At 36.7% G+C, this 21,977-nt stretch overlaps 5 protein-coding genes across 9 annotated transcripts; 2 read left to right on the top strand and 3 right to left on the bottom strand.

The window, feature by feature from the left end:
• Window positions 1–3,024: 3,024 nt before the first annotated feature.
• On the bottom strand, window positions 3,025–5,841 carry LOC117621059 (putative disease resistance protein At3g14460). Of its 4 annotated transcripts, XM_034351329.1 has the most exons (5): window positions 4,520–5,841; window positions 4,206–4,381; window positions 4,011–4,117; window positions 3,712–3,865; window positions 3,025–3,562 (listed from the first exon to the last, which is right to left on the bottom strand). In XM_034351329.1, exon 1 carries the CDS (start codon window positions 5,811–5,813, stop codon window positions 4,524–4,526), a length of 1,290 nt encoding a protein of 429 aa, XP_034207220.1. In that variant the 5' UTR covers window positions 5,814–5,841; the 3' UTR covers window positions 3,025–3,562; window positions 3,712–3,865; window positions 4,011–4,117; window positions 4,206–4,381; window positions 4,520–4,523. The 4 variants fall into 4 exon arrangements, with proteins under 4 accessions (XP_034207220.1, XP_034207212.1, XP_034207230.1 ...); XM_034351321.1 differs by having other exon boundaries at window positions 3,712–4,117; XM_034351339.1 differs by having other exon boundaries at window positions 3,712–4,117; window positions 4,250–4,381.
• Window positions 5,842–5,856: 15 nt separating this feature from the next.
• LOC117619874 (putative disease resistance protein RGA3) lies at window positions 5,857–7,439 on the bottom strand. Its single transcript, XM_034349933.1, has 2 exons — window positions 5,909–7,439; window positions 5,857–5,873 (listed from the first exon to the last, which is right to left on the bottom strand). The coding sequence occupies exons 1-2, from the start codon at window positions 7,437–7,439 to the stop codon at window positions 5,857–5,859; spliced, it is 1,548 nt and encodes a 515-aa protein (XP_034205824.1).
• Window positions 7,440–8,640: 1,201 nt separating this feature from the next.
• On the bottom strand, window positions 8,641–12,534 carry LOC117615893 (putative disease resistance protein RGA3). The gene is made up of 2 exons (XM_034345068.1): window positions 9,390–12,534; window positions 8,641–9,273 (listed from the first exon to the last, which is right to left on the bottom strand). Exon 1 carries the CDS (start codon window positions 12,372–12,374, stop codon window positions 9,447–9,449), a length of 2,928 nt encoding a protein of 975 aa, XP_034200959.1. The 5' UTR covers window positions 12,375–12,534; the 3' UTR covers window positions 8,641–9,273; window positions 9,390–9,446.
• Window positions 12,535–13,928: 1,394 nt separating this feature from the next.
• LOC117614060 lies at window positions 13,929–17,659 on the top strand. Of its 2 annotated transcripts, none has more exons than XM_034342739.1 (6): window positions 13,929–14,606; window positions 15,227–15,320; window positions 15,459–15,622; window positions 16,766–16,793; window positions 16,956–17,064; window positions 17,271–17,659. In XM_034342739.1, exons 1-6 carry the CDS (start codon window positions 14,307–14,309, stop codon window positions 17,350–17,352), a joined length of 777 nt encoding a protein of 258 aa, XP_034198630.1. In that variant the 5' UTR covers window positions 13,929–14,306; the 3' UTR covers window positions 17,353–17,659. The 2 variants fall into 2 exon arrangements, with proteins under 2 accessions (XP_034198630.1, XP_034198631.1); XM_034342740.1 differs by having other exon boundaries at window positions 13,933–14,606; window positions 15,462–15,622.
• A 1,495-nt stretch (window positions 17,660–19,154) lies between these two features.
• LOC117616755 (phosphoribosylformylglycinamidine cyclo-ligase, chloroplastic/mitochondrial) lies at window positions 19,155–21,718 on the top strand. The gene is made up of 8 exons (XM_034346161.1): window positions 19,155–19,646; window positions 19,756–19,850; window positions 19,946–20,047; window positions 20,140–20,199; window positions 20,384–20,556; window positions 20,680–20,782; window positions 20,890–21,048; window positions 21,180–21,718. The coding sequence occupies exons 1-8, from the start codon at window positions 19,307–19,309 to the stop codon at window positions 21,348–21,350; spliced, it is 1,203 nt and encodes a 400-aa protein (XP_034202052.1). The 5' UTR covers window positions 19,155–19,306; the 3' UTR covers window positions 21,351–21,718.
• The last annotated feature ends 259 nt before the right edge of the window (window positions 21,719–21,977 follow it).

Genomic DNA, 21,977 nt, shown 5'->3' with positions numbered 1-21,977 from the left:
AGAACGGGCCCTCCGAATATGCGACAGTTGTACACATCACCCCTATTCTTAGTCTTCTTCAACGTGTTGGAGGGAAAAACGTGCAGGGGCCTTTTTGGTATTTCACTCCACCAACTCTCTGACTTTGTACTTTCTTTTAAGGTTCGATGTCTGGTCCTCTAATTACGTCCTTAAAATATGGCAAGCTTGTCCATATCCCAAAACAAACTTGTCAATATATTGTGAGTTACAATTCTAAGCTAACTCATCTAAACGCATCGTAAATTATTGAAAATAAATGTTTATGCTACATATTATTACATATTTGAAAGGTTTTTATTAATTATATTTTCTTCCCGGATAAATTTATAAATTCAAGTATGTTGATTTTTGAATTTGGAGATTCAATTCACATAAAGACATTGAACATAATTAAATGGGATTATATTGACAGTTTGGACAAATTGGATAAGATTTTGAACAACTCTATTGGACAAGTAACATATTCAATTTATAACAGTTTATGGACAAAAACTTTTTGAAAGATAGGGACAGCTTAGGTACAAGTCGGATAAGTTCAATATCTGATTTAATGACAAATTTATTAATGTTAGTACTTAATTTTGTTGAAATATAAGTTAATTGATTAATTTGGTTACTTTACCATAACCTAATACAGATCTTTTAATTACAGAACACCATTTAACTAAGACCAAACACCATTTTTCGCCCTTACAATTGGCTTATTTTCCGCTTTAGTCTCTTCAATTTCGATAATTTTAATCACTTAGAGCACTTCCGCCTATTTGCCTTGGCAAAAGGCAAGAGGAGGCAATGGAATTTACTGTTCATGTGAATAGTATATGTCCTAGCATATTTTTGTTCCTTTTTCACCCATTGTCATGACAACTCAAAGACAATTACTATTCACATGAGATTAATTTTATTTATATGTATGAGATTAATAATAATAAAATTACTAAGTATGCATAAAATAATATTATGAACTTTTCGGTATTTTTTACGATTTTTTTTAATAAATAATTTTGCCGCTAAAGTTAATGCCCTCAGGCAACACTTTGTGTTGTTCTTGCCTTCCAGGTTTGCTAGGGCTTGGTGGAGCCCATGTCCTGCCTAGGCTATTTTGTACCGCTGGAGTGGATTTTCTTTCCCTGAGCAGGTAGAGCCGCTGGAACTACTCTTAGCAATCAAGTCCTACATGTCTAAACTTCGTTAAGAAAAAAAATAAAGGAAACTCTTACGTTGGGTTTATTGTGCATTTGTTAATGTTGATGACAAATGTTATGGAGAAGCAAAAGTGTCCTCATATGGAGATTGTCATGCATTGGTTTTATTGTGAATTTATTAATGTTGTTTGGAGTGTTTTCTTCACAACTTAAGGAGGATTAGCTTAATTAAATATAAGATTTCCTATAGTGTTTGCATTGTGCGTGCAACGTGACGTCTGAATAGTATTTTAATTTAAAAAAAAAAAGAATACAAAAAGGATTTTGTGAATGCTCTTTAACCACTTGTATTAACAAACCTCTTTCAATTCAGTTGCTTATTGACAAATAGTCATCCTCCATCATCATCATCATTATAACATAATCTTTAGTGTCGATGCATGTGTGCCACTGCCACAGCTTGTGAAGGAGCTATGACCAAATTAGAGGCGCCAAGTCCACGCAACTTTTAAAAAGAGAAATAATTGTTTGCACTGATTTTGGCAGCCAATAAGCCCATGCCACTACTAAATTCAAGGACCCTGATGAGCGGGTGATGAATATGGCAATGATGCAAGGTTCCTTTTTCTGCTAGCATAAGCTCCAGCCATTTCTGGAGAACTTTTGGGGTGTGACTGTATATACAGACACATAATGGTCTATATGCAAACGAAAAATTTGATATGTTATGACCTAAAATTTAAAATAAATAAATGACTACACGTATTATAACATGAGTAAATTAATAACATATTGTCATCTCAGTGTGCTTTTCTTGCTCGTGGTTGTAAACTTGTAAACAATGGGCACATAGAAGTCCAGGCCACATCATTCAAAAAGTGACCCCTTATTGGATAGTCGCATATCCCAGTTCAGAGGTACAAAAAGGCCAATTACCAATATCTCCTTTTAAACAGCTAAAACAAAGTAAATCATCATCTATCTACCAAGATAGCATCTTTAATTTGAATATAATATAATTGTTTTTAAAGGTCATTATTGGCTTTAACTTAACTTCAATTGACAAATGAGGGTTTGTTAAGTTTGGCATACTCCAAGAATGGGATTGCCAAAACGGGATCCTCCAGTGTCAATCAAATCATACATTGCCAATTTTTTGTACTGGGTTTAGAATGGACATTTTAAAGCATATTGGACTTTGGCTCAAATGGAAAATTAAAAGGTGGTTATTTTATTCACGTTTCCTTTTTCTTGGTTATTTTCATGGGGCCAAAAGGTCCAAACTCTAAATAAACACCAATCTGAACCTTTGTAATGTCTTTTGGCGTCACCTTGCAGAACTAAAAGCTCAATCACTTGGAATTCTTTTTTTAAAGGCAAGCGATAATTCACTCAAATAATCAAGAACAACAGAGTCAGCATGTAACAAAGTGGCCTCGTTAAAACCTTCTCGAAGAAAATCACATGGGACAAAACTTCGGAGTAAGAAAGAGTACCATACATACCAAGAAATTATAAGAAAATCAAGGAAAGGAGCGGAGCAGGTCAATCATCTTGAAGGCTTGAAAGACCAGTTTGGTTCCAAATTCCAAAAATATTACCTTGCAATATTTACTTACCAATCAAAATCCTATCCACTGTAGTAGCGGTTTTACCAAACACTACTAAGGCCCCGTTTGGTTCACAGAATGGATTTGAAGGGAAATCACTTCCCATGTCATTTCCCAGGATATGGGAAATGAACCATGTTTGGTAATGTCGGGAAAGTAATTGGGAAATTTCACTTTGTTTTCTTTCCCATGTTTGTTTTGAGTAGGAATGAAAACAAAGTTGGTATAATTTTTCAATTATATCCATATTAAATCAAATAAAAAAAAGAATGCATTTAATGATACATTATAATTCTAATTTGTTTATAGGGACAAAATAATCATGAAAATTATGCATTGAATGTTGGCTCATTTTCCCAAACTTTCCCAAGTTGAAAAGAGGGCTTCACTTTTCCTCCTACTTTCCCATGTGCCAGGAAACCGTTTCCCATGCTTGAACTTACCAAACATGGGAAAGCAATTGAATTCTCATTCTCAAGCCTTCTTCCCCATGAACCAAATGCGGCCTAAAGAGAAATTGGGGTGGAAAGACTGAAAAGAGCTCCAAAATAAAGTATGCGACTTAGAAACAAAAACTACATTGGCGTGGTTTGAGCGGCTTTGCAACATCACGAAGTCGTGCCCTCTGGACTGGAAAATGTCCCTAACTTCTTAATTGAGATGCAACGATCCTAAGCACAATTCTCAAATATGCTGCTCCTGCAGATATGTTTTGCAGGTGCATTAAGAAACTGAAGTAATTTCCACTTGACAGAGTCTCCACAAACATGGTGGTCGTTTTAGACACTGCAAGGCAAAGTTAATGAGAGAATTCAATTGGATTTGAATGTGATTACACTTTCAAAACAGAACCTTAAACAGATGTAACTCGAATAGTTGTGACAGGAAAAAGTAAAGTTGATATTCTCAATTTGAACAATTTGAGGCAAATATACCTTGGAGATGAGCAAGTCTTCTATGGATCTCATGACACTCTGACTCTGTCCAATTCCATCTTGATCAAGTTAATTACAGCAACCGAAGCTACTAATTCCATGCGAAGAACTGCATCGTTTCTTCTAAAGCTCAGATGTGTCAAGTTTGACGGACCTGAAAGAATTTGATCAATTCATCATGTTCAGTTTCTTCCATATTCAGGGCCATAAAAAAATGACAACAAATATTGAAGCATATAACTGGACAGAAAAAGGTCAGGAGGAAGAAGAAGGAAAACTTTCGGAATAGATAAATAAACCAGAAAGATCCAGAGCCACAGAAAGTAAAGCTGATCCTTGTGAGGACTGAGGAGATGACATCCATGCATCCATGATTTGCACCAGGTTATTGTCCCAAGTAAAGACCCTGCATAACAAAATGGCATAAAACACTAGGACTAGGAGGTAAGCATGATGAATTGAAATCAAAGAAGGATATATAGCAGAGACGGGACCTGCTCGAATTAGAACAAGGGCAGCTGCCAAGTCAATTACGTACCATAAGGAACCTGCGAACTGAACACCTCAAAAGAAACATACTAGATAAAGACCTGCTGTCAGTGCTGTGTTGATTCTCCTTATTCCAAAGGATCAAAGAATGATCAAAAGTCATCAAGGAATGTGTTTATACCTACAGTTTATGGAAATTTTACACTAATTAATTAAGCTTATAGCTAATTTAAATTCCTCCTTTGTATTTATTGATAACAATTATCAGAGAAACTTATAAATAAAATTAAAGAATTACAAGGAAGGTGTTCAAAATCACCATTTTAGCCCAGGAGGTGGATCAGATAGGCAGGCACCTCCATTTGAACTCCGTCTTTTTTCACAAACTCGCCATTAATTTCGATGTTTTGGACTTGAGACGCCTTTTTCACCCACTCCGTTCCACATCTCGTGTCGCAGATTCTCAATTCCCGCAGCGGGGTCTTCCATAGGAAGTTGGGCAGTGCTTTCAGCTTATCGCAGTACAAGATTGACAAGAATAAAAGAGATGGCATTATTGTAATTTGAGAATCCTCTTCTTCTACTCCTTCCCATTCTTCCCACTGATCCATTTCTCCAAGTATGAGTTCTTTCAATTTCGGAAACGACTTTATTAATGTTTGCGGTGTTTCGCCAGTTATTCCCAAAAATTCAACTCCCACCTTTTTCACACTCTTCATCCAACATATCGTTAAATATTCAAGGGACCGGAGTTTTCCCAGAGGAGCCAAAACCCCACAAAATGGAACCTCATAGAATACAAGCTTTCTCAGATTATGACAGCTCATCATCCAACTGGGACACAGTTTGGGACTATGGTGCCCATAGATAGCCAACGACTCCAGATTTGTATGCACTTGAAAGCCCTTCAGTATATCTTTATCCTTTAAATCCGCCTCAGCTCTCTTCGGATCTCTAACAGAGCCGCGCCCAAAATGTAGACTCAAATGAAGGAGGTTCTTCTTGTTCACCAATTCTGCATTTTTAGCCTCACTCCCATCTTTCGCTGACTTCAAGTTTGCTATGTAAAGGCTCCCTTGAAGCTGCTCCAAGTTTCCCAAATCCCCTAATTTGAAAATTCCTTCATCATCCTCGCCACCGTCTTTAAGATACAAGTAATCTAAGATTTGCAGATTTCTTAATCTTCCAATCTCTTTTGGTACTTTTATAACACCGCACCCCATAATATAAAGATGCTTTAAGTTAACCAACTTTCTTAAGCTCACCGGTAGTTCTCCAAGTTTAAAGCACTCAATGAGACGCAATGTTTCCAGATTGAATAAATTACCCACAGAATTGGGTAATTCTTTCAATTCCCTATTTTGACTTAAATCGAGGTACCGCAAATGTACTAGTCCACCAATACTTTCGGGAACTTCTTTGATTGAGTTTTTATTCAACTTTAATGTTCTAATGCTTTTCAATTTTGAAAATGAGTCCGAGGGTAACGGAGGAAGTTTCCTAGTAGAAATTACCAGAGTCCGTAATCCTTTGCAATTGTAGATTGAAACAGGAAACGAATCATTGTACGTTGACATTATGTTCAAATGACGAACCTTATTATGGACTAGCATGTTTTTCTCTTTGCAACTTTCTGCCACCTCCATAATAAAACATTCATTTTTGGCGAGAAACTGTACAAAGTCATGCACAATATCATGCATTTTGCAAGCTATAATATCATCATTCACTCTATCTTTAACAAAATCTTGGAAAAAAGAACGCATCACCAAGTTATCAAAGTATTGTTGGCCTATCATTCTTTCTTTTCTTTTATCTCCTTTCATACTAAGATATTCTTGTGACATCCAACACTCAATCAACTCATTTCTATCAAACTCATAATCTTTTGGGAAAACAACACAAAATAAAAGACACCGTCTAACCGCTGGAGTCAAATCATAATAGCTAAGTAATAGTGATTGAAAAACCTGTTGTTCAACCTCTTCTAATTCCCACACCTTACTCTCCAAAACAGCTACCCATTCGTTTCTTGTCTTCTTATATCGCATGAGACTAGCTAAAGTCTTTGCAGCTAGAGGCAAGCCATCAACCTTTTTTGCAATCTTGTTCTTAATATCTTCATCAAACAACTTAGACTCATCTTGTTCTTTATCAAAGAATGCAATTCTACGGAATAATTCCAAACAATCTTGGTCGCTCAACTTATTCAAATTGATCATGTGATCATTGGTTGCTCCCATCATAATAGCAACCGTGTTATTTCGTGTGGTCACTAATATTTTACTATTTGCATCACCTTTTTGCAAAGCTGCCTTCAATGGCTCCCACATAGTGGGATTCCACACATCATCTAAGACGAGGAGAAACTTTATACCTTCAATATTTTCAGATATACATTCTGACAAAGTTTGAAACTCATTTGAGTTCTTTCGAGTATCGTTTTTATTCAGAACTTCAATGATGGCTTTGGCAATCTTAATCTCTTCAAAACGGTCCGACACACAAACCCATGTTCTCTTGTGGAAATGAGTTGTTACATTTTGGTCATTGTACACAGATTGGGCAAAAGCAGTCTTGCCCAACCCTCCCATCCCGACAATCGGGATCACCAATTGATGACGACTCTCACTTTTCAACATGCTAAGTAATATATTTTTTTCCTCTTCACGACCAATTAGGGTAGACACGTCGACAAAGGAACTGGTTTTGGATCGCTCAACTTGTTCAGTGCCTCTAACTGTGCTTTGAAAGTTATAGTTTTTTCTTAAAATGGCTATCCAAGTTAGCCTTTCATTGATTTCTTTTATCCTCTTAGCAATGTCATGGCGCATAATTATGCGATCACCAATTTGACCAAAACAGATGAGAATATTTCTGAGGAAGGAGGGAATGGAGAACCGTACCTTACTCCTCTTAGCAAGGACAAGATCATTATTCTCACCTTCTTTTTCTTGCTTCTCCATGTGATGCTTGAGAATGGCGGTGTTCCAGTCATCCAACACGTCGTTTATCTGGTACGACACGTCTTTCAGATTGTACAGCCAATCCTTGACGTTGGCCTCCTTCACTTGCCTCTCCTCTGCATCCTGGAGCACGCCTTGAACTGCCTGGAGATGGCCGATGAGATTTTCGACTTCTTGGTCGACGCCGACGACCAGCCTCACCTCTTCCTCTATCTGCTGCAGGGTGATGGAAGCCAACTGTTCTAGCAATACGGAAACCAGAGCTTCAGCCATTGTTGTTGAATATGATTAAAGCAGAGTTTGAAAGATAAGGTTACTAGCTTGGTGTCAATGTGGTGAAGGAATGACACCACCCCCTGCCTTCTATAACCAAGTGCGGTGAAGGAATAATGTTAACTTGTACTACTAAAGTTGCCGCCAACCCTCGAATTGGTTTTGCTTTGATGCGGCTGTTGGTATGTTCTCTTCGAGGAAAAGAATGTTTCCTTGGTTAAGCAGAATATAACTGTCAGACCAAAAGAACAAACAAAACCAAAAAAAAAAAATATGCAGAAGATATCAGGGCTCATTATTTTTCATTTTCGTTTTCTTTTTCCTGTAGTGTTTCCTAACAGTTTTCCATATTCTTGGTCTATATATATATATATATATATATATATATATATATATCTTGGCTATATATATATATATATATATATATATATATATAATGACATTGAGGATGCTAGATTGTCTTCGAAGAAAGTCGTTTTCGAGATAAGGAAGTATATATCTCTTGATGGATTGAACCAGTTAAGGATATAAAGAGGTTCACTGGCAAAGCCAGAAATGTGTCGCTATAAGTCGTGATCAACACATTGCCACCGGTGCCCGTTTGTGTGTTTTTTTTATTTTGTTTTATGAGATTGCCACCGGTGTGTTGTGCTTGTGTTTGCAGTATGTTTTTTGTTTTTTATTTTTTATTTTTTATTTATGTATCTCAAACTGCCAATTTTACTGAAATTAGAATCATGTCCTTGCCAGTGGTGTCCTACCATGGTGGTAGTGAGTTGGAGATTGTATTAAATATACTTTTGACTATTGGAGTTCAAATCCTCATCATTTAAATAACCCAATTCTTTAATTTATGGGAGTTGATTTTCCCATTCCCCTTTTCTACTTACATCTTTTTTGTTTTTAAATATTTTTTAATCAATTTTATTCTTTTTTATCGAAAATGCGTCTAATAGATTAATTGGAAAAAAGATTCATAAAATAAAAACAGTGAAATTTTTTTAACTAAAATTCTAATGTTAAAAAAAATAGATAATAAAATTCTATTGTCTTTAGTTTAAAATAAATATGAAATTGAATAATATATAATGGTTTTAACTTAAATGAAAAAAGAAAAAATATTGAAAATTGAAAAAAAAAAAAAAATCAGAAGAACCAACGAAACAAATGAAAAAAGAAATTATCAGACCAATACACTGGGTAGAAAATGAAAACAATAATTCATTCAAATAATCAAGAACAATAGAGTCAGCATGTAACGAAATGGTGGATGAGATTGGCAGATCCCATGATTTGCCATCTTCATCATCATGAATTCTGTATTGTGCTGGCTCCATCAGAACTCCATCTTCATCTCAATTTTGACAGACGTGATGAAAATAGGTAATCAAGAAGTCCATCTTGAGTAAGTTAATTACGCTAGCAGAGGCACTCATTCCATGAGAAGTTATTTTTGGTTCGGGTTGTCTGACAAGTAATCGTCTAGTGTAGTCTAATTGTGTTTGAGAAGCAGGACACCACGAGGGAGGAGGGAATACCTGCAAGAAAACACTCCGACGGTCAAGTTAGTAGGCGTTCCAAGTGAATTGTAGTACAATATAGCAGGAAAAATTACCTTCTTTCTCGTAGAAGATTATGCAGTGATGGAAAAGATTACCAGAGGAGGTGGATGAGATTGGCAGAGCCCATAATCATCATCATCAATTCTCCGGTGTTGGATAAACATATTTAAACGAAGTGATTTGGACTAGGAAACTAATGTAGCAGGAAAAACTTACCTTCTTCTCACAGAAGATTATGCACTGTTGGAAGATTACAGAGGATGCAGCAGCCACTTGAATTGAAAGCAAAAAAGAAATTTCAAGATGGTAGCAACTAGAAACTATAAGTAAATAATGAAAAATTAATACATGAATAATTATCAGGAAGGGGGGTTAATTAACATTTTACCGGAAGTGGTGGATGAGATTTGCAGAGCCCATCATCGTCATCTTCATCAGTTCAGCGTCATGAAATCTCTGTTGTCTCTGGCTCCATCCGAACTCCATTTTTTTGTACATATTTATGATTAATTTTGATGTTTGGGATGTGAGAGACCTTGTCCCACTGCCTGCCACTCGCTGTTTCGCAACCTTGGAGAATATTCTCACAATTACGAATGAATAATTTCTGCAGCGGCGTCTTCCACAGGAAGTCCGGCACTGCTTTCAGATTAGGACATGACTTGATTTTTAAGGTTGAAAGAGATGGCATTATTTTAATTTCAGAATCCTCTCCCTCCCTGTGCCCTTCAATTCCTTCCCAATCTTCCCACTTCACCATGCTTTTGAACCAGAGCTTTTTCAATTTCGGGAATAATGGCGTTTCCAATTGACCATCTATTCCCAAAAAATCAACTCCCAACTTTTTAAGACTCCTCATGTACCATATTCTAAGAGATTCAAGGGACGGCAATTTCCCAAGAGGAGGCAAAAGCTCACAAAATGGAAGACAAAAAACTACAAGCGTTTTCAAATTAAGCAACGACGTCATCCAATTGAGGCGCAGAGTGAGACCGTGGTAATTGCCGATAAATAACCTCTCCAAATTTGTATGTGGTTGAAAGGCATTCAGTATTTTTTCATCCATTTCTCTCTGAAGCTCACCTTCTTCGCTTTCACTTACATACATTGACTGAATAAAATTTAGAAGCAGAGTATTGAGGTTTTTCTTATTCACAAATAGTGCCTTATTGACCTCACTCACATCTTGCACTGACTTCAAGTTATGTATCCAAATATCTCGAAGCTGATCCAAGTTTCCCAAATCCCCTAACTTGATCAAGCCTTTATTCTCGTCAACATCATCGTCGAGAATTAAGCCATGAAGTGTTTCCAGATTTTTTAATCTTCCAATCTCTTTTGGTACTTTTAGACTTTTGCAACCCTCAAGATTAAGGTGCTTTAAGTTAATCAACTTTCTTATTGTCACTGGTAGTGTTTTAAGTGCACTGCAAAACCCGAGTTCCAATGTTTGCAGATTGCATAAATTACCCACAGTATCGGGTAATTCTTCCAACTTAGGATTCAAAGATAAATTAAGATACCGCAAATGTATTAGTACCCCGATCTCTTTAGAAACATCTGTTATCCAGCCGTCACTCAAATCTAATGTCCTAAGGCATTTCAATTGTAAAACTAAATCTGAGCTTAATGCAGAAAGTCCCAACCCAGAAGCTATAAGAGTACGTAATCTATTGCAACTGTAAATTGAAACAGGAAATGATCCATCTGAGATGGACGTTAAACACAAATGACGAACTTTATCATTCAATACCTTGTTTCTCTCATTGTCACACCCAACCTCCATAACAATACATTCATGTTTTGTCAGAAACTGTACAAAATCGTGCACAATATCATGCATTTTGCAGCCTACAATATTATCTTCCTTATCTTTATCAAAATCTTGAAAGAAAGACCGCATTACTAAGTTATCAAAATAGCATTCACCTATTAGTGTTTGTTTTTCTTTATCTCCTTCCGTACTAAGATAGTTATTTGACATCCACAACTGAATCAATTTATACTTATTAAACTCATAATCTTTCGGAAAAGTGGCACAATATAAAAGACAACGTCTAATTGCCGGAGTCAACTCATAATAACTTAGGAATAGGGATCGAAAAACCTGTTGTTCAATCTCTTTTAAATCCCATATCTTACTATCCAAAACATCTACCCATTCTTGTCTGTTTTTCTTATATCGCATAAGACTAGCTAAAGTCTTTGCAGCCAGAGGCAAACCATTGCACTTTTTAACAATTTTTCTCCCAATATCTTCAAGCTGATCATCTCGTTCTCTATCAAAGAAAGCAATTTTATTGAATAATTGCAAACAATCTTGATCACTCAAGATGTTCAAATGGATTACGTGATCAGCGGTTGCTCCCATCACAGCAGCAACCGTCTCGTTTCGTGTGGTCACCAATATTCTACTGCCTATAGCACTATTTTGTAAAGCTCCCATTAATGGTTCCCAATTATCAATGGTTGGATTCCACACATCATCCAGAACAAGGAATAATTTTTTACCACTAATATATTCATTTATACATTCCAACAAAGGTTGCAAACTAGTTGAATTAATTCGATTATCATCTTTATTTAGAGCTTGAGCAATGGCTCTGGCAATCTTGATCTCTTCAAAAGGGTCTGACACACAAACCCATATTCTAGTGTCAAAATGAGTTTTTATATTTTCATCATCATTATAGACTAACTGGGCAAATGCAGTTTTTCCCAGTCCTCCCATCCCCACAATGGGGATCACAACAAATGGGCTCCTCTCTTGTTGACTGCTCTCGCTTAACAACATGCTTATTAATCTTTTTTTCTCCTCTTCACGACCAATTATACTAGACACTTCGACAAAAGAAGAAGTTTCAACCCGTTCAAGTTTCTCAGTTGCTCTAGTTGTGTTCTCATGAAAGTTATAATTTTGTTTTGAATTGGCTATATCAGTTAACTTTTCATGTGTTTCTTTTATTCTCTTAGCAATGTCATGACGCCTAACAACTTTATCAACTGGACCACAACCACAACAAACGCTAGGGGAGGGAATGAAGAGGCATACCTTCTTCCTTTTTGTAAGGGCAACACCTTCTTTCTCTTCTTTCTCAATTTGGTGCTTGAGAATTTCAGTGTTCCACTCGTCCAACAGATCGTTAATGTCGTACGACACATCTTCCAGACTCCGCAGCCAGTTTCTGACGCGGGCCTCCTTCACCTGCCTCTCCTCTGCATCCTGGAGCACAGCTTGAATAGCATTGAAATGGAAGATGAGATTTTCAACTTCTCTGTCAACATTCACGACCAGCCTCACCTCTTCTCCTATCTGTTTACGTGCGATGGAAACCAACTGCTCTAGGACCACGGAAACAAGTGCTTCAGCCATTGATGGTGGAAAAACATCTGGGAAAATACGCCAAGTGCAGATGAACAACTGGGAAATATGATTAAAGCAGAGCACAGATCTCGAAAGCTAATGGCAAGAGAGACTCAAAAGAATAATTGTTGGTGAAGTAAGAAGCCTCACCGGCACCAGATTTTATAGCAAGATTTTTCGAACGTTGTACTAAAGTTGCTTGGTTTTACTTTAATCCAGTAGAGCGGGCATTACTTTTTGACAAAAACAGTGTTTTCCTATAACGGCACATAATTAACCTTATTCTCAGCGATGCAATCGTTCTTGACCGTTAGCTCTTTTTTGGCTTTACCCAAAAAGATGAGCTCAAGTGGCTTCATTATTGCCCCACTGTAACGGCATCATGTTACTCTTCTTGTTTGTATGACTCATCTGGGACTTCTGTTGGAAATCAAATCATATTTTTGTGCAAATGGTGGGGTTGATGCCTGTTTTTGGCCCACCCTTTAATCTTGTATCATTTATAACCCACATGGTATTGTTATGTGCAACGGCAAAACACCGTGCGTGCACGGTATTATTATTTTCATAAAATATCAGCTAGAAAGCTTGTCGCTACTATTGTTTTTGACATGCCCACATAGTAATACTGTCACAAACAATAATATTTTTCTAAAATGAACTACAGAGAGAAGTTACTGTAATTGAAATAGCACAATGAAAAGCGGTTTATTGATCTTTTTTCTTTTTTCTTTTTGTTAATTGTGTAAGACCAACTCAAGACCCAAACTAGATGAACTGTATACCTGAGGGTGTAATTTTTTATTATTTCATATTGGCTCTTATTCAGTATAACTCCTTAAACCAAGAAACATGGTTGAGTAAAATCCGGATCAAACTTAAAGAGTTTCTAAAATAAATTTATATTTATAGTCTTTTTAGTTAAAATTTTGTTTAGAAATAAGAGAGTGATTGGAGGAGATGCTCTTAAAACTTATGTGCAATACCTATTAGCTTAGTGGCATGTAGTTTGATCAAGGTTAGCATATTAGTTATTGAAACCCTAGTCGGGCTAAGATATATATTTTTCAAAAAACACTTTCAATTTATGTACAATTGTTAAAAGTATAGTAAAATACACATTAAAAAAAAAATTTCCAAGCAAACTATATACACATATATTTACAAATGTATGAACAATATAGGTAAAATTCACGTATTTTTCACCTATTTTTGAAAACGCTTTAAATTTTTAAATAATTAATATTAAAATACTCTATAGTTGCCAAACTTTCACAATATTTTTTTAAAAAAAAAAATCATATATTACTAATTATAATTAAAACCATATCTCAAATAAAATGTAGAACATATTAGATCAATGAGTTTATCATTCTCTATTAGGGTACATATTAATCATAATCCATTGATGTTATGACATACATCACATGGCTATATTTGATTAGGGTTTGGGTTAACCTAGTACAGCAAGAGAGATGGATAACTTAACGAATAGAAAACCTCAAAAACCAAAGAATAATAATATAATTGAGGAAACAAACGAACGGTTCCGTCATTCTGTGTGAGTGGGAGATATTCTCTTCCACGGAACCAAACAGCCCAAAAATGTATGTAAGAATTTAGTCCTTTCTTCCCTTCCAAAATTCAATCCCACCCGCAACCCAACCATCCAAATCCAAATTCAATCATAACACTAATTAAACCACTTTTATTATTAAAACAAAAACACAACCCAACAAAACAAAAATTAAAAAACACCATTAATCAATCACATGTTGTTGCATTCCAGCAACAACATCAGCAGCAGCAGAAGCAGAAGCCGAAAAAACCCACCCCAATAATTCTTCTCTTCGAAAAAACCCCCAATCCTTCTCAGGCCTTCTTCGTCGGCGATCGCATAACAAATTTCAAGGCTTTCGGAGCTTGCTTTCTGTTCTGGGGATGGAGGTCGAGGTCTCCGGTTCGAATCCCTCGGTCGATGCGAAATTGAGGAGAGCGGATTCGCAGAAGGATAAGCTCCGCGTGAAGCGGAAGACTCTGCAGGCTGTGCTCGAGCAGTGCCAGAGAGCCCTCGTGTCGCTCGATACCACTGGGGGTGCTGACGGCGACAGCGATGGAGATTATAACGGTGAGGATGAAGACGATGATGATGATAACAGTTCTCGTGGTGCTGTCGATGACGATGAGCGCCAGCAAGGCTGCAGATCGACGAGTTCGCGCCCTGACTGCGAAGCCGACGAGGTATGGATTGGGGTTCCGTGTGGGGTTTGAGCTCAATTTTAGGGTTCGATTTTGATTGAAGTCTGGTGTTTTGGGGATTTTGGAACTTTTTGGTCGAATACTGGAAAATGTTAAATTTTGGTTAAATTATTGAGATTGGGATTAAGGGTTTTTTTAAAGACGTTGTTCTCCTAAATGTTGAAGCAAAGAGCAATTGAGCTGTTACGGGTTTAATCAATAATTAATGGTGAATTGCGTACTTGATTAATATGATTAGTGGCACGTGTGGAGTGTGGACAGTGATTGCTTATAAGGTTAAAGGATGAAGCTCTTTATATGTTCAACACAATTGCTTCGACTAGCTCAGTAAAACCATATAATGCCTAACCAATATGTTGTCTGGTTTCTTGGTGGCGGTAGACTGATTCCTCTAAGCTCACCGCATAATGTCTTTTTGTAGGAATAAAAATTTCAGATTTCACCTTCTGATGGTACCTTGAGTCTAATCCCAAGTTAAACCCTCTATTGCTGACTTTGCTTTTTCGATTGAATTGTAATGATGAATAAGGGGGAGACACTGTACTACTTGTTATCAAAGCTTTCCATATTCTAGCTCACATGTCATTTGCATTTGGATGCAGTTATGCAATCTTCTAAAATCTAGAGTTGAATGTCCCGACTTCCTTGAAAAGCTAGAATGCGCGCAAGCATCATCAGTTCCCCAAAATATGGCTGGTATGCATCTGAATATGGTCACAGTGAAATTTTATAACCATGTGATATGTCTTCTGCATTATGAAGATTAGACTTTTTAGACGACTTCTTGACTATGTTCTTTATATGGTGCCCTGCTAAACTATTCTTGTATGGCAGCAGAAGAAGGTAGTTCTTGGGATCTGGTTAATGAGAATGATCTATGGGAAGATGAGGATAGCGACTTGGGTGAAGAAGACTATGTTCTTGTTAGGCAAGAAGATATAGTTGAGGGTATTGCATGCTTTATGGCTGCATACCTGTTATCCCTTAAACAGACTAAGGTACCCTGAAACTCTGCTCAACATAATTTTATTAGACTTCATTTGATTTTATACTACCCCAACTATGATCGACACATATATAGAAAATTACCCCAACATGACTGTCTACCAGAATATTGTGTGTTTAGCCATATCCAGTTACTTTTCTACAAACCAAATGAACAAAACAAAAACAGTTCTATCCTGCTTGGTGGATTTTTGTGATGCAGTATGTTATGGTTAAACATGAATTATGCCAATTGAAAAGTTTGGCCCCACTATTGGTGCTAGTTTCATCCTAGTCTAATATTTAGCGTTAACCTGCATGGCCAATACATGGGCATGTAGTACGTTCATATCCTTTTGTATTACTGGTCTTCCTTTTGTTATGAGAGCACCTATGCATTAGCCTTGTTTCTTGTATCTTATCACTCATACATGGCACTCTCAATGTAGCGTTATTCTCTATGTTACATGGATGTGTTGCTAATACATAGGCTAGCTTCTTGTACTTTACAATTAATAGGTTCCACTCTTAATCTGTCTCTTGTACACATATTTTTAATTTGATCTTTTCTGGGCATTCGTATTACTCATCATCTTAGGATTCCCATTCTTATCATTTGTCTTCTTAACGTTCTCATCTCTGTTAGGTGGGTATGTTGCTCTTGCTTTTGCTTTAAAACTCAACATCATCATGCAAATAATATTTTTTTTTCCCCTGATAGGCTTCCCATAAAATAATAGTTTGCTTGGTGAGAGTTCTTTAGAACTTTTGTTTTTAGTCTATTTGGTAATCTGTTATAAGGTAGGTTGGTATTTGATGTATGACCTAATGATCATGACAGACCTTAAGAGATCAGGCTTTCACTGCATTTGTAGTTTAGCATCTATCATTTACTGCGCAGAACTATGCAAGTAGATTAAGAGGTGGAACCATTGAATTTATTGTGATGAACCATTACACATTAGCACTAGTGTTGGCATTTTTAACATATCTAGTTGCCATGTCGACAATTTCTTTCTATGATTGTCAAACAATTTGAACAGATTGTGCATATGCGGCCTTTCTTGTTGTTTGAGCATGGTTTATACACCAAATTGGATTATTAGTAGATATGATGTATTGACTCTTTTTAATTGATTGCTGTGTGTGATTTTCAGGAATTGACCCCTAATCAACTTCAGGATGGTGAGTTTGATACTTGTTTTTGTGTTGCTTACTAAGTTTGAAGAGAAATTGAAAAATTCTCTTAACTTCAAATCTATTCTGTATGCATTTTGTGCTTTATTTGACCAAGTTTGTTTCCCACATTTTAGGAATGGAATCTTACATTTCCTATTTCTTATGTAGCCCTTAGCAAAACATTCTCCGTGAGAAAGAAGAAGGGAAAACTTCGAAAGGCTTGGGATGGAAGCAAAGTCATTTATAATGTAGCATCATGGGGGGCAACCGCCATCGGGTAGGATACTTAAATCTAATGTTACCTGATCTGATGGTTGTAAAGTTTCCCGCCATCATTGTGCAGCGTGTCTTTGATCACTAACGTAATCTAGTCGTGTTGCTTGCCGAATTTATAATTAGAATTCATGTATACAGCAATCATTGTCTCAGTCTTAATTTACATTTATACTGTACTTTGACCTCTAATGTTTTCATTATTCGCAGGATATACCAAAACCCTGTAATAGTAAGGGCTGCCACGAAAGCCTTCTGGACATCTTGTCAAGTTATATCAAAGCTTCTCTAATTTGTGTTTGCTGCTGGGGAGGGTTTTTAGTGCTCAGAATTTGCTTCTTGTATTTGGTGCTTTGAACTGCTGACTCTGCTTCGTCCGTGTTCCCAAAATTCTGTAACATTACTGGCATTCTTTTCCTGCTACAGATGGCTTGATTCCTTGATCAAATTTAATCTTGTAAATATTTTCTTTTGGTTGGAGAGTGCAATTCAAATTTATGTAACATAGCATCGAAATGCTTTCGTTACCTCATGACTGCAGTTTAATTTCACCAATACTGGTGAACACCAGATGCATGTTTGCAAGAACTTGAACTTCAGATCACGTTTAGCACACTTTCTCATAACTAGATTCAAAAAAATTTGTATTGCTTCCAATCTCTCACATGTAGAAGAAAGTCAAACAAAAGATACCATTTAAGTTAAACCTGATAAAGCATCTAAATGTCGAGTCCGATTTTCCTGTTATCAAAGTCCCTGTGCCCTCATGTTTCCTCCCTAGTTTTGTGACATGTGGACTTTAACTTAACAGGAATTTAACTCTGTTAATTCTCTTTTAGCATTTTTTTTCCTTTAATTAAAAAATATTATATTAGAATACACGTTTGACAAAAACACTTTGCACGTTTCATCTTCATAGAGCAGAGAAGATGAAGTGGCTGAGTTTTGCAGTGCAGAGAAGATGAAACGGCGTCCTACCAAGTCGAGCTGGCCCGAAGGCCAGTTCAGCCCGAGGTCCAAAACGAGGGCTGGTTATGATGTCATTGCTGAAGCCAGGCTGGCGTCAGCCCACTCATGTGATTTTTTTTCCTGTTGGCACGTGGCGTCGTCTGGGCTCTCCGATCCGATTTTTTCCTCCAATCCAACGGCATCCAATTTTTTTACAATAAAATACTGGAAAAAAATTGGGAATTTTTTTTTTTTAAAATACCCAAAAATTAATTATTTTTTTCTATAAATACCATCCAATTTTTTTTAAAATTTATCTGAAATTTGAAATTGAAAATTTTATCCGATTATGAGATATGAATAGTATTGACACGTAAGAACCCGGAAATATTATCCAAATTAATTAATGAGGTAAAAAAATTTGTAAAAAAAACAAAAAAATGAATAGTAATTGCCCTTAGCCATGGCAACGGATGGAAATACAAAATACTATTTGAAAGGGCAACCATTATTCACGTAAATAGTGGCTACCCTAACTTCCCACTTGCCATGGCTAAGGACAAATGGGTGGAATTGCTTTAAATGTCCTCAATCTACGTTTCTTCAAACGTGTTGGCATTTGGTTTGGAATTCTGTCGACTTTGGTTTGAGAAAAGACTTCTCTTATTCAAGCAATGTAGACAAATCTTTGTTCAGCAATATTATATGCAGCAGATTAACAAAAAAAACAAAAATAAAGGTACCTTTTTCTTGTGTGTAAAAACCAAAAACTTGAATTGGACCCGTTTGAATTATCCCTAAAATGAATTAGTTCAAATCGATGAAACAGCTTAGGTGCCTTTTTACCAACAAATTCATATTATGTAAAATAAATAAATAAATAAAACAGTATTTTAAAGGTTAGAATATCAAGTTCTATCTCTCCCCCATCGGTATTGATTTGGTATTAAAAATTCATATGTAATAATTATTTATTCTGTTTTTAGTTGGAAAATAATTATTCTAGGTTCAATTCCCCTGTACCCAATATAGTATGATTGTATTAAAAATAAAAAGTAATAATTATTTAAAAATAGAAGTTAAATTAATAATTGTTTCACTCAAACTCAAATAGCAACATAATTCGACCCCCAAAAAAAAAAAATTTAGCAACACAATTTACGTATTTACATAAACAAAAACCCTAGCTTCCTACTTTATTCCCGCCCCTTTCTCTCTCTCTTTCTAAGCTCCGTCACTTTCGGTAAAACCCTGCAAGTCAGTGACACACTGCCTCAGGGCCTCTTTCACTTGCTGCCATGGTCACCTCCGTCAACCCAAACACATCTCGTTGCTTTGCTTCTTCCCTCAGACCCTCTTATTCCAAACCCAACTCCAGCCAAACCCAGCTATGCAGACTCTCATCTGGGTCTCTCTCCAACACCTTCTCCGGCCTATCTATGGCTCCATCAACTGAATTTTCCCGCAGCAGGCGCATATTTTCACTGTCGAAGAACGAGTCCGGAGAAAGTGCTAGTGGACATGGTGGTTTGACGTATAAGGATGCTGGTGTTGATATAGATGCTGGCTCAGAACTTGTTCGACGAATTGCCAAAATGGCTCCTGGGATTGGAGGCTTTGGGGGTCTTTACCCTCTTGGTATTGAATATATTGTTAGCTGATTGTGTTTATGTGTTACCCATTTTGGGTTGTGCTCTGTCTGTTTGAATTTTGTTTACTTGGGCTGATGGAGTTTTTTGGTGAACAGGTGATTCATATCTTGTTGCTGGTACAGATGGTGTTGGAACAAAACTTAAACTTGCATTTGATACTGGAATTCATGAAACCATTGGTATTGATTTGGTAATGCTAATGTTTCAAGTGAAACTTCATGTGGTGCACATGTGTCATTAAATAAATAAATCAAAATTGCTCATCTGATCAATTTCAACTCCCAGGTTGCTATGAGTGTCAATGATATTGTTACTTCTGGAGCAAAGCCGCTATTTTTCCTTGATTATTTTGCTACCAGCCGGCTTGATGTTGATCTTGCTGAAAAGGTAGAGGTCGCAATGTGCCTAAAAGTTGCTTTGATTGCGTAAATTCATAACACTAATTGAAGCTTTTTGAAATTTTGTTTTATTGTTTCTAGGTTGTAAAAGGTATTGTCGATGGCTGCCAACAATCTGACTGTACTCTTTTAGGTGGCGAGGTATTCTAAAATGATTTTGTTGTTTTGTGAATTGCCTTTGTCCTGTGATCTGGAGAAGACATATATCAAGCGTGTATTCTTGCGGTTAATTGTTTAAATATGGTCTTTGCTTTTATTTTTTGCACACACATGTTGTACATATTTTGATAAGGTAGGGCTCACTGAATTGCATATATTACGTCAGACTGCAGAGATGCCAGATTTTTACGCAGACGGAGAGTATGACCTCAGTGGTTTTGCGGTTGGAATTGTGAAAAAGGATTCAGTGATTGATGGGAAAAACATTGTGGCTGGGGATGTCCTCATTGGCCTACCATCCAGTGGGGTTCATTCTAATGGTTTCTCTCTTGTAAGAAGGTTGGTGCTGCTTAGAAAACATTATATACTATTTGCAATAGATGCAGTTAACTTGAAGAATGTTCCTTGCAGTCTGACCCTTTAGAAACTCATGACAAAATTCCTATTGGTATATCTTGACAGGGTACTGGTTCATAGTGGGCTGTCTCTGAAGGACCAACTACCTGGTGAAGCTATTACATTAGGTGAAGCTTTGATGGCCCCAACCGTAATATACGTTAAGCAGGTCAACATTAAATCCTGCTTCCCAATCTCCTTGTCTTGTGCATATTCTCATTACCTTGTGTTTGCTGAAAATGCTCCACTCCTTATTTTTCCCTGCACCAAAAACAGGTGCTTGACATTATCAGCAAGGGAGGTGTAAAGGGGGTAGCCCACATCACAGGGGGTGGTTTCACAGACAATATACCTCGAGTGTTTCCAAAAGGCCTAGGAGCTGTCATCTATAACGGTTCCTGGGAAATCCTACCTGTTTTCAAATGGATCCAAGAGGTAAAAATATTTTTCATCCAGAATCCCAATTTAAAATTTTTAAATTTTCATATTAGATGAATGTCATTTAGGAGGCATCTTGAAATCATGGATTGTAGTTGTTTTCTGATTTTACTTATTTCTAACACCAGGTGGGAAGAATAGAAGAAGCTGAGATGATGCGAACATTTAACATGGGTATTGGCATGGTTCTTGTTGTGAGTAGAGAGGCATCCCACAGGATACTTGAGAATGGAAATGGAGCTTATAAAGCTTACCGCATTGGTGAGGTTGTAAGAGGTGAAGGAGTGAGTTATAGTTGAAATGTCTATAATTCTTGACTTCGTCTTCGTATAAGCTCTTTTGAGCATATTCGACAAAGTGAGATATAAGTAATGTAAGTGCGGCTTGGAGTTTTCTGCTGTTCATGTATCTTGACATTCACAAGTTCAGCAGGTTTTGTAGGTCAAGTTTTTATGAAAGCTTGAATTCAGTCATTCACTATAGGATTGTAGGGCTCCGTTTAAGTTGTGAAGCCCCTTCGTTTAAACCGTTGTGCTAATATGTGCTTCAGCTGTTATGCTATGGGAGCTTATGATCCAATTTGATTCTGGAACTTCTCTTCAATAAACAGAATTTTTCTTCCCTGCCCTGGTGACCTAAGTGTCAGTGGCTGGTGATTGGCTAAATCTGTAATTGCCTCAAGTGTCTATTGCTTTTTTCAGGGTCTTGATCCAGCTTGGTCGAGCCAATACTATTAACTATTAACTAGCATCCTAACATAGCCAATGAAAGAAAGCCAAATTACGACTTTGATGTTTTTCTAATGGACCAAGCTGACATAATTATCAGTTTAAGATTTAACTTCAAACCATTCGTGTAAGGGGTTTTTTTTTTTTTTTTTTTTTTTTGGGGGGGGTCAACAGTGTAAGGTTCTATACATTGAAATT

The sequence above is a fragment of the Prunus dulcis genome, chromosome 1, assembly GCF_902201215.1.
Source record: "Prunus dulcis chromosome 1, ALMONDv2, whole genome shotgun sequence".
Classification (NCBI taxonomy): domain Eukaryota; kingdom Viridiplantae; phylum Streptophyta; class Magnoliopsida; order Rosales; family Rosaceae; genus Prunus; species Prunus dulcis.
This window is presented reverse-complemented; position numbering and strand designations above follow the sequence as displayed.